Below are 12,614 nucleotides of genomic sequence, written 5' to 3' on the forward strand. Positions count from 1 at the left end.
AATTATGTGCTTCTTCGAGAACTATTTGATGTGAATACTATCAATAACTTGGTCAGCTGTTAGGCTTGCTGGTTTTGCTCATCTAAAACAAACACCCACAACACATCAGGAAAATAACATGAAGCAATTGTTAATTTCCTTCTCTCTGAGATCAAGTCACATTTCCTGAGCAGCAATACTGCTGCAATTAGCAGATGAGAAGACAGCACGAAGAAGTCGGAACACGTCCAGTCTCTCAGCTGTAGCTGAAAATATTAACTACTTCAGGTCGTTAGCAGTTGCTACGCCTTGGAAGATACTCAGAAGTGGTCTATTTGACACAGATTGCCCTATGCAACAGATTAGCCAACTGCCATGCATCAGTTTTGCAAAAGAAAAAAAACCCCAATTTTGTGTAATATCAGAACCAAAATTTGAGAATATTTGTATTCAAATAATGTTGGAAAAGATCTAGCAAGTTCCAGCCAAAGCTTTCCATAGCATCTAGATTTCATTTTGTAAAAAAGAGAACGTAGCAGATAAAATTATTCATAAGGTGCAACTTACAATGCAGATATATGAAAGGCAGGGTTAAGTGAGGTGGCATAAGAATGGAAGCAACCCAGCTGCGAGAGAACAAAAGTTTACACTCTTAAGTGGCAAGATAAATCAGGGTTGCACAACACAGAGCTGCTATAACTAGGCCACTTGGGATACTCAAATGAAGTTATTTAAAATTACCTTCTATACCTGCACACTACACTGAAAAACTGCAATCTAGATTCATCATACCTTTGCAGAGAAAGCCCCAAATAAATTATTTTGAGAAAAGAAAGAATGATTCTTATTTTTTAAGAAAACAAAGGTTTGCTGGCACTAATAATAATAATGTAAGATGAAACCTGTGCTCAAAGAAGGTAGTGGTGTATGGTTCCTCAGATACCGAGGCAATAAATTATAGCAACAGGGGACACATGATTTAAGAGTGCTCACTATATACAATTAACTAGATAAAAACCCTCAAAAACTCTGAAGAATGGACATCCAGGTCAGTATCTTAACTCACCAACATTAACGACAGCTTAGGAAAACAAGTTCTGTGATGGCCACATCTCAGGTATGTATAATGCTAAACTGAAGATTGATTAAAATTAACCTCACAGAGAATCTGAAAGGTGTCACTCAATGACACTGCTAAGAGATCTAAACTTTACCATAAGAGGTTTCCATATTCTATTCATGGAAGAAAAAATGTCTTTATTTGCAGGATGTCCTACTGACTTGAATAATGCACAAAATTTACTAAGAATCAAAAAGCTAAATAAGACAAGCAAGAAAAACAATTATGACAGCCCCTCATAGATATCTTTAACATTACATAAAGCTATTGCATAGTCTAGGAGTTGTCAGATCTCTCCCATATCAGCTACTGTTCAATAGCAAATCTACAACTTAAAAAGCAAATATTTCTCAAAAGCATTGTACCAATCATTCTGCTATTAACAAATCATGGCTGTGTGGTAGACTTGATGGGCAGATTACTCCAAACCTGGCATTTACCAGAAAGTTCTCACTGGAACTCATGGAAGTGTTTCATCATTTATTATCAGTTACTGAGGGATAACATAAATGTGTCTCATGTGAAGAACTCTACTTGTCAAAACTGTTGGATAGCACCGCTAGGCTCAGGTGGCTACTGCCTATTTTAAGGTTGGCTTTGTTGTTTCCAGTCTGGTAACACTGGGAAGTTTCACACCTAAAAGCCTTACAACATCATGGATTCCTGGACACTAGTAGCTTTGGAAACATGCCTACTTCATAACAGAATCACTTCAGAATTAGAATAAAAGAACTGTCTCCTAGCTTAATACAGTAAACTAATTACAGTGACAAGTTAGTAATTCAGGGATTTGCCAGGAGCAAGACAGGACACGGCTGGGTTAAATACTATTCTGAAGAAGTGGCAGAGTAGGAACAAGCTATCAAATACTGAAGAGCGAGTTCAGTCACCAAGAAACTTTGACATAGTTCTCAAACCTTTGCTGAAATAAGGACTTACTACTGGCATTTACTCGTGCAAAACATACACAACTTCTGAATAACATTTTGCATCTTACCTACCAGGCAACCAGCATCAGCTTTCAACCACTTTATATACTGCACTCCAAAGACAAGAAATGCTAAATCACTGGCACTACTTGGTTAAACCAGAGATCCTGTCAACTGCTACTTGCAACAAGAACTGGGCACTAGTAAGCAGTGCAGCATATTGAGCCTAATAAGCTATTCAGAGAAGAATGCCAGGAAGTACCAAAAGACAGAGAAGACTACTAGATGACAGAGTATTTACAGAGCCTGTAAAACACGAGAAAGTACCTTAAAATGAACTTGCTATAGATAAATTAAACAACTGAGGTAACACAAGATACTGTCCATTTCCCCACCCCAGCACCCCCAATCCCAACACCCTTTTCTCAGGAAAATAAAGTCATTACAAATTATAGGCTCTAAACTAGGACATGTCTAGAACTTTTTTCTAGAAGATCCACAGGAGACAGACGAGCAAATTCTAAGCTGAGATTTTTATTTAGCCCCTACTTCAAGTGGACAAATTGGAATACTACTGACAAATTAGCACACTATTACTGTTAGTTAAGAGTGATTACAAAACCAGAATCTGAACTGATGTGCAAGTATTCTCTATAACCTTTTTTAGCTTTTCAATCAGAAGTCATTAGCTAGAAACATATCTTACAAAAAAGAGAAAAATGAATTTGCCACATAATATTCCTACTGTTAACTCCAGTTAGATTTTAATAACCCTATACCAGAAAGTTCCATATGACTGGAACTAACAAATGCCTACGTCAAGGTAGTGCTTTTTCTTTTTTAAACAAATAAAACATATAAGGGTCCTTTAAATGAGAGACAAGAATCCTGTAGTATATTCAAGTAGACACATATTAAAAAAACAGCATAGACTAAAAAAAATTGGCATGCTGACCTTGGTATTTCATCTTCTTCCCATTCAATGAAAGATGTGCTGTTTGAATTTTCTGGCAAGTGAGTTCTATGACGTTTACTTACACCTGATGCAGCACCTAGAAAGACAGACAGTATGAAAAATGAGTGTATTTATGTGGCAATATCTTTTCCACATATAATTATATAATTGCATTTACTATTTATTATTACCAGTCCAAATGCTCCTAAAAAATAAATAGCACTTCATAGTATCATCTTCAAAAAATAACTATGCTATCATTTAAACAAATTTACTTTCTTTCTAACACATAGATACATATATTCTCAACACGCTGCCATTACTATAATTATGTTTGCTGTGTTCTAGTCATAGCTTAACCTAACCTCAATCTTTTCCTATTTGTGTGAGTTTCAAAGTAGATCATACAGTCTGATGTAAACTTCAGGATTCCCAAGTGCCTTGGTCCTTGATCAGATCCCAACGGAAATTAGAAGCCAAAGAAAACAGTAAATTTTATTTCATGCTTTTCCTCTTTCTTATCTGTGAGCTGCAAGAGAACACACAATATATTCCAGACACAGCAGCAGTAGCAGTAAGTGGAAATCTGCAATGAAGGCAGATGTTGTCTGACCTACAAATAAATAAAATGCTGCATAATTTCACTTGGAGGTCTCAGTGTAAGGAAGTGTGCTCCAAAGTCATGCTGGAGAGGTCATCTCTGAAGACAGACTACATTCATTGTGGCTTCCTCCTGAACCTTCACTTTTCAGAGGAAGAAAAGACAATATATATAGGATGTGACATGAGAAAGCAAAAAGCCCAGGAACGGAGTTGTGGAGAGAGAGAATGGGAGAAGACCTTGACAATTACTCAGTCTCCCACTTCTGTGTGAAAGATCAGCTTGAACCTTGAACTTTCCCAGCTATATCGGTGTAATAAACTAGCTGGCTTTTTTTTTTTTTTTAATTAAGTTTACCTTTCACTAAGAGCAAATGCTTTTGCATTTGTTAAAGATACACTAACTGAACAATTCAATTGTCAGAGACCTCCATTAAATGAATGTTTATTAGAACACATTTTTATTCTATAATTTTAAAGTAAATTTCATAATAGATGTGAATTCCATCACTTGGAACAGCAGAGAAAAGGATATCTCATGCAGAAAAACCCCTTGAATAATGCAGTTACTACAGAAGCAACTGGCAAACACCATGCCAAAAGTGACTTAGAAGCTACAAAGAGAAGCAACTGAAATCTAGCAGGATTATGCAAGCATGTTCCAGACCGACCCTACTGCGCTGAGACTAGGTCCTGTAAATCCTGTCCCTACATCAGACTCCTAAGTGCACAGACACGGCAGACAGACACTGATCTCACACTGGAAATATGGCACTCAAGTGTGGCGAGAAGACATGTTCGTGTTTATGCAGGAGCTAGCTCATGTGCAGCCACACCTGCACTAAGATGGTCTATGCACTGTGATGCCTAAGCAGGTGATTCCAGAAAGACAACACAAAACATCTGATCCTATTTACACAGACCCAGCTCAAACCTAGCATAGCTTCCTGTCTGTCCTGTTCAGAAGTGATGGCCTGCCCCCAGGCAGAGCTGGTCCAGGAAGGAAAACAGCCATGTTATTACTCTGTGGCATATCAGCTCATTCTCCGTATTAGAATGCAAGCTGACCATGCCTGGAAACATTTCTTGTTATTCTTCATCTGCAACCTGACTGTTGTGAGTTGATGACATGGGACAGATTAGTTGTATATTTTAAAGAAAAATAAATCACAGCAGCTTTTCAAGATTATAGGCCAACTGGTAAAATATATACTATTATTTTTAAAAATCATATGCATTTCAAATACCACAGAGCAGTTTCAGTGCATTATGTCCTTTCTCATTCCCCATAAGCCCTATTTTCGAACACTTCTAAAAATTAAGGCTCAAATTCCTATATCATTTTTTTTCTTCAAGTAAAGTTACTCATAAGGATAGAGATCCAAGTACACTCAATATTCTCCTTTTCTTGACATGAAGATCTTTAAAGACAGTAGCAATGACACATCAAGGTCTTTCAGAGTCACATCACAGAAGATCTTATGCCTATGGAAACTATGAAAAATAAACTATAAAACTATGCAAAATAAAGGTTTTGTGATAGTTTTAGTGGCATGTGGTGCATGAATGAATTTGCAGCCTTCTTCCCCACTAACCATAAAGAGAAGAACCTGAAAAGAAGAACTCTTGCATCTTCTTGATGCGGGATGATAAAGGCAGAACATTCCTTCTATCCTTCTACTACAAATTTGCCTGCTGACCTATCTCAGCCTCCAAAACAGTCTGCTTCTCTCAATGAGAATAATACCACTGCAAACAGGCTCCCGAGGCTGCTTGCTTAGATTTAGGAACAGATCTATCATTGAGTATTCTGTTCCTTGCCAGACAGATTTTTATATCATCACCTGCAAAGGAAATGCGTTTGCTGCGTATCTTTAGGCATAAGCTTTTACTGCTATCTAAGAAACAATGTTCAGCCAGCCCAGCATGGCACAAACTACACTTGAGTAAAATGAATGCAACCCTGAAGACAGAAGCTGTGGAACAGGCAGGTGTGTGTCTCAGTTGTAAGCAGAGGCTGTGCCTTCTGCACCACTCCAACAGGTCTGAGCTTAGAAAGGATGGCACTTCTCAGGGCTGCTGCGCAAGGACTGGCTTCTTGACAGCCTCTATAATGTTGTGCCAGGGAGAAAGCATCTGTTATTCAGCTGCTGTGTGAGGAGTAGTATGTAGTGATCCCTGGGCCTGTAGACTGCAGCAGACTGAGGCAGGCTACTTACACAGTGTGATGTGGAACCACTCAAAGTAGTGTGAATCTTGCTAGCAGCTGCTCAAGGCAGGACAACGTAGTCTTTAATTTCTTGCTTTTTTCCTATTGTATTCCCCCTTACCAGAACAGTTCCAAGCCCACTGGTCTTAGCCCACACTCCTCTTTCAAACTCTTCCCATCCAAAACCTAGGGGTCCCATAATTAAACTAATGATGAAGGAGAATATACACGGTTCATGTTTTTTCATCTGAAAGTAAGAGGGAAAAGAGCTATGGAAAAAAGAGTGAGAGCAACTATGCAATACAAACATATTGCATGTTTCCAGAAGTCTGCTTTGGACATTTGGAAGACTAACGGTACCTGACTATTTCCTCAGGACTGAAGATCCTGAAGATGCCCTGTCTGTGACTGAGCTTCTGTCTTCCTACAGTTTTAACACCAGCAAAAAGTGTGGCCTACTGTTGAGTATTTCTTTAGATAAGAAACAGTTATGATACCCTGTGTACTAATTTATTGCTGTCTATATATGAATAAAAATAATGAGACAAAATTAAAGTTAGCATGATCTTTACTTGTTTTTACGGAAAGTTACTTTACCATCCTTTTCAACTCCTGCTTTAGCAGTAGGAACAATCACTGTTTCTGTAAACACCACATTTTTCTAAGTATTAAGTACCAAAGACAATAGTTTTCCTCCTGTTATCTCCCTTTTATACAGAAACATTTAGATAACATTATAGATGTTCTTGCCACACTCCATTTTTATTGAAGTGTGTACATTCAAATGCTAAACTATTTTTTTAAAGAAAATTGAAAATACCTCCTTTGCTCAGATTTATATTTCAAATTTCACCCTAGATCAAATAAACTTAGTACAGACACAAGCATTTTATTTAAAAGCATTATCAACAAAGCATAAAAATTAGCCACGATTATGTAAAGACACCACGACAGAAAAAAAAGAAAAAAAAAGAACCATCATTGACATAGGGATCAAAACCAAACATCAGAGAACCAAAGCATCAGTATAGCATGCTATCTTTCATGTAAATTCTTTAACTAAATATTAACTACTTTTAGTCTTGTAACTTGAAAAGAGGTGTGGTTGGGAAAATTGTCACAGTTCACTAACAGCATGTGGGTTTCTTGATATACAGCATCTCGTTTCAGGAAGCAGACTCTTCCTCAGTCCCAATACACAGGGACTACACAACTACATACAGCCTTTGTTTTGACACAGAAAGCAGACTAGAGGAGAACAACATGATACCTACTCCGCCACACAAACCATGGCGAAGTTCTGACAGCTAATGACATTTTGTTCAAAATGGTGGCTTTTAGCATTCAAGACAATTGTTTGGTCTTAAGAAATAAAAACCTTACTTTTTCTCCTTGCCTTTCTGAATTTGACAGCAGCCAGATTTATTAAATTCATTCCATATAAGTTGTAGTCTATAAAGAGTTGAAGGAGGTAGGGAATATGGGCTTCATGAGGCTGGTAAGATTTGTTCATTATGGCTCCACCTTGCAGAAGCTCACATACTCTAAAGACAAATTAGGACATAAACCAAAAATTATTCCAGTGCAACAAGATAGGTATTTGATTTTATTGAAATATGAAATATTTGTCATTTACATTTTAAGAATTTTAAATTAGCAGTGAATCCTCCACCCTAAAAGCAAAAAAAAAAAAATCCCTACTATTCCATGTACTATTCCTGCAACTGATCCAATCCCACTGTAGTCCATGGTAATCTTTCTACAGAACAAACTGTGGCAGCTGTATGCCTACACACCAATAACAACTTTGAAAGCCGCTCTAGTTCTCCTTGATATAGAAAGATGTCCTGAATTATTTTGACGTTACATACTGCATACACAGAAGCAGTATTTTTACAACTTCCTGGAAGCATAACAAATTTGCTTTTTTAAACATCTACACTTAAAAAAAATAACCACAGGTATTTGGATAATTATAAATCGGTGCAACAAATAACAGACTATATCTATAAATCAAAGAGAAGCACTAAGCATTTCTAAGCACGTGAAACTGACTTAAAAAAATAAAGTTTTAATCAGAACAAATAAAAGAATAATTTTAAGTGTCAGTCCTTATTTGGATAGGATTAATTCAAACATCAGAAGCTCCGAAGTTCAAAACAATTATCACATTGTACATGCATCTAGACTACAGTAAGACATAAATTTAAGATCATGCAAAATTTTACTAGCCTAGAAAAAAACCCAGACAATCCTATCTTAAGATCATGTATTAGAACTTAAAAAGCACACCAAACAGGTACAATAGGTAATACTACAAACTCAAGGGACTTCAGTTCATGCTTGAGAATTAACTCCTCCTTAACTTACTGCAACTACTGTGACAGTAAGATTAAGATCAACTGTACTTTCATTTAACAGAACACTGTCAAGAAGTAGAAAGCTGGTCTAATGAAAAAAAACTATCCAGTTTTCCAAGTGTATTTTAAATTTAATAATGGGTGCTGGAATTGAAAAACTTAAAAACTACCAAAAAAGACTCCATAACTTATGAAAGAGAGCTACATTTTTTTCCCTGTTTTCCTTAAAAGTTACAGGAAAAGTAACCTGATGGAAATTCATTCAGATGTGTAAGAATCACAGTCAACACAAAACAAATACAGGCAAGTATATTTTTGTCTTCCTTTTGTAACATGCTACCATTTTAAGATGATGAGTGTGCTAAAAATTAGCAATTGAAAAATTTGGACAATGATTTTGCTGCTCTGACTTTCTGAAGATGTAAGTGGATCTTGCTTCAAAACTGACTTCTTACAGAATCATAGAATCGTTAAGGTTGGAAAAAATCTTTTTAATATAAGAATTTAAAAACATTTTTAATACAAGACATGAGAAAACCAGCCAGAGCTTTGTATCACCACATCCTTACCTTTTTACCATTGCAGGATTGTAAAGATAAATCTTCATAAACTGTCTCTCCTTTTCATGGTAACCATAAAAAGGCCTGGAAAGGAAGAAGTAAAAGCAATCAGTTAGTCAGTTATGCTGTGGCATTTATTCAGCCACATTTTACTACAAAAGAATATTAAAATACAGGGGGGGAAAAATGGAAGGTAAGCTGCATATCCAGGAGAATAAAAATTCCCATGTGTCAGGCCAAAGTGGAGCACCACATTAGTATAAAAAAATCTTATGGATAAAAAGAATAGGCCAGATCTAAAAAAAAAAAGAAGAAAATAAAATTAGAAGGCATTTCCAGCTGTACCTTGTTTTTCATTTCCCCACGCACATACACACTGATGGCACACCATCATAACGGTACTTTTAATAAATTTGCTGGACTACTTCAAAAACAGCATTCAACCTTTCTAATTGAGTCTGTAACAGAATCTTTAAGGACGTGAACTCTGTATATCAAGTGTAAATGAGTGTATCCTGGCTGCGTAATATAAACAACTGAACAATGAGAACAGCTTAGAAAAGTGAATAGCTACACCTTTTCTGTGATTACTAATCATCTCGTACACTAAATGAGGCATGAATCCTGAAGAAAATAGGATTTGAGAATGCAATTAAGGAATACATATCATAACGAATATGTCAAGACTAAAACGAGGTTGAACAGGCAGCATTAATTCTGGTATTACTTGACTGAATTACTGACTTTTCAGTATCTAGGATTCCAGTCTAATCTAACATGCTTGTAAAACAGCATGTTAAGGAAACAGGCCATAATTCAACACATTTGGTGAATGCAAGAAGTCTGTAGTAATCACAACCAATGTCAACAGAAATTCAGGAAAGCATAAATTTAAACGTTACCTCTACAAAAAAATATAAAATCAAATCTCTTTGCCAAAAATATTATTAGAAGTGCAACTGGGATGCTTACCTGCTATGTCTAAAAAAAAAAATCAAGTTTAGTAGTAAGAGGGATTTCAGACCTAAATAAAACACAAACTCAGCAGGACTGCTCAACTATAGCAATAACACTGTTGTCCTTTATATGGTTAAAAATGCGTGCATTTAGTATCTCAAAAAGCTAGACTGAACTGTTTAAAAGGAATGTTTATGATGTTAAAACTGAGCTAAGTTGAAACAATAAACTTAAAGCTGTTAAGTTGAAAAGGAGGAGATCAGATCTTGTATAATGAATCAATCTCTTTCTTGTAGAGATAGTATAAACCTAATTACAGATTATATACATTGAGCTATGATGACTCAATGTGCTCTAGGCATGTAATTTAAAAGCTACTTTGAAAAAGAAGTCAGCACTTGCACGGCAAGTGATCCACACTCACATTGACAAGGCACCAGAGAGAGCAAGATTTACACCATTTCCAAGGTTAGCAATGAACACCTACTTCTGATGCAGCCCAGGATACGGTTGGCCTTCTAGGCTGCGAGCGCACACTGCCTGCTCATGTTGAGCATCTCATCACTCAGCAACCCCAAGTCCTTCTCTGCAGTGCCGCTTTCAATCCCATCATCCCCCGTCCTGTACTGAAACTGGGAATTGCCCTTTCCCAAGTGCAGGACCTTGCACTTGGCCTTGTTGAACCTCATGAGGTTCGCACAGGCCCACTTCTCCAGCCTGCCCAGGTCCCTCTGGATGACATCCCACCCCCCTGGTGTGGCAACAGCACAACTCAGCATGGTGTCATCAGTAAACTTGCTGAGGGTGAACGAGAAGATGTTACTGCAACCACTTTACTACCAGCATCTAGAAGATACTGGTAAAACTGGCTGGGAACAGAAAGATGATCTTCCTAACTATAACAGTTAGAAAGAACATATTTCAAAAGTGCATTAAAAAAATAAGTAAGAGATAGTGCTGTGCAGTACTGAAAATTAGCATTTACATTGTTTGGGATGAAAAATTCAATACGTATATAGATTAACTGTGTTCCTCCAGGACAGCTTCCTATTATTCACTAAGATTCGACTTATTTTTCAGTCCTTGGTTATGTAAGTGAAATAATGATTAAGACAACCCTTAAAACATTAACATTCAATAATAGCATGCAGCTCCAGCAGCAGCAGAAAGCTACACCAAATGAAACACAACAGTCAGCTTGATAATTAAGTTAATGTTTCAGATTCTCCGCTTCGTGGCCTATGCTGCTGGAAGAATGAGATGGACAAACATGACTTGACAGTCTCTGTGTTGTGTTTCCTAAAGTGGCTATCTTAGGTGAACAAAGAAAAAGAGACCTAGAGTTAGGCTCCTGCAGGGAACCTAGAATAACCCAGACAGGCAGAAAATGCTGTCTGGAAAGTACTGCTGTAATAGCAGAGACAGAAAAATGAACAGATTTGGAAAAATGAACAGATTTGGAAACATGACAGATAATAGGACACAAGTTTAGGAAAAAATGGTTGTGTCAAGTGTTTAGAGGGAAACTTGCTGATCGCTGATCATATAAAAGACAAAACAAGTGAGAAGAGTTATTCAGTTGCTGTATAGGACTGTACAAAAACACACATGGGAGATGAAAAGCACTGCAGTCACCAAAGTCCACAGTAAGTGCCTCTAGGGAGTACAACTGCAAAACCATTTCAAAACAGATAACTGAAAAACCTAACAGGCCATACTTACGTTCCAGATACTAATGACACTTTGAAAACATGTTGAACACTAGAAGATGGATTGCCTAAAGCTACATTAAGTGCTCTGTCAATGCTGAATGCCACTTGACGAAGATAGTGCTCTGGATGCTGTCCGAAACCATCATATGGTACATAGAGATAGGGGAAGATACCATGTAAGTGGAGACAAGTCTTCTGACCTAAAAAGAAAAGGCAAATATTTATTTTCCAATACCTACATATTTTTCTTTTTTTAAGCAGCCCTTAAGTTTGATTTTTTTTTTCCAAGATTTCTTTCAGGTACTGCAGACAGGATAAATCTATGAAACAAGTTCAGGTGTAGTTCAAATAAAAGGTACCAGTTCAGAGCAGTTCTCATGTTTGATTCACTGACAAAAGCAATACAGAGCAGATGGGACTACATGACATACACAGTGGCAAATGCTGCTACTATACAACAGGAAACCTAATGATTTTCTTTGCAGCAATAACACACCTCGCTGAAAATAATTATGCATACTGAGTCAGCGTTGGACAGTTAACTTCTGAGCCTTTTTGAAAATTTTCCAGTATCAAAATTCTTTCTGTTCCTCACTGGCATGAGCACACAATCTCTTAGAAATTAAAAAGAACACCCAAAGCATTTAATATTCTAGTTTTAAGGCATAAGTTGGGATATGGAAAAAACCCAGGCCATTTTCAACTGTTGAAATCGGTGGAGCCTTGAGAGGTCTCTTAACAGTGTAATGCAGGTCTCTAGCCTTCTAGCACCACCCTTACTTCTCAGCATCAGCTTTCTGCAATGATAGCAAAATCAAAGAGCACACCATGAAAACCATTCTGCTAGACCACAGCTTGAGCTTCTGCTTCAGACAAGGCAGTGCAATGATGCAAATCAGGATCTCCCAAACCTATCAGTTTTTTGGGGGGTTATTCTCAACTGTAATGCACGTTCCCTGTTCTTTCCTCACCATACTACAACAGAGCATGCAGTCACTTAACATCGGATCTTGTTCACCACCTTTCCATCCCATTCATGACTTCTCACTGGTCAAAGGAAAAGTTTCACAGAAAAATACCACAAGCACATGTCACCAATTAACCCTCACTGCACTGTAATGACAGGCAAAGTATCTCATCTTCCATTTTGTTTGGATAAACTCTCTGCACGAAGACAGTGAAACAATATCTAAAGGTAGTGCTTTCACTAACCAGAAGACAAGTATAACTAAG

The 12,614-nt window shown here is 37.2% G+C and overlaps 1 protein-coding gene across 1 annotated transcript in view; it reads right to left on the reverse strand.

The window, feature by feature from the left end:
• REV3L (REV3 like, DNA directed polymerase zeta catalytic subunit) overlaps positions 1 to 12,614 on the reverse strand; it is a 120,697-nt gene that overhangs the window by 63,980 nt on the left and 44,103 nt on the right. Inside the window, 4 exon segments of the mRNA XM_054061905.1 lie at positions 2,984 to 3,080; positions 7,176 to 7,336; positions 8,722 to 8,796; positions 11,392 to 11,581. Of these exon segments, the coding sequence (XP_053917880.1) occupies positions 2,984 to 3,080; positions 7,176 to 7,336; positions 8,722 to 8,796; positions 11,392 to 11,581 (523 nt within the window).

The sequence above is a fragment of the Cuculus canorus genome, chromosome 3, assembly GCF_017976375.1.
Source record: "Cuculus canorus isolate bCucCan1 chromosome 3, bCucCan1.pri, whole genome shotgun sequence".
In the NCBI taxonomy this organism is placed as follows: Eukaryota; Metazoa; Chordata; class Aves; order Cuculiformes; family Cuculidae; genus Cuculus; species Cuculus canorus.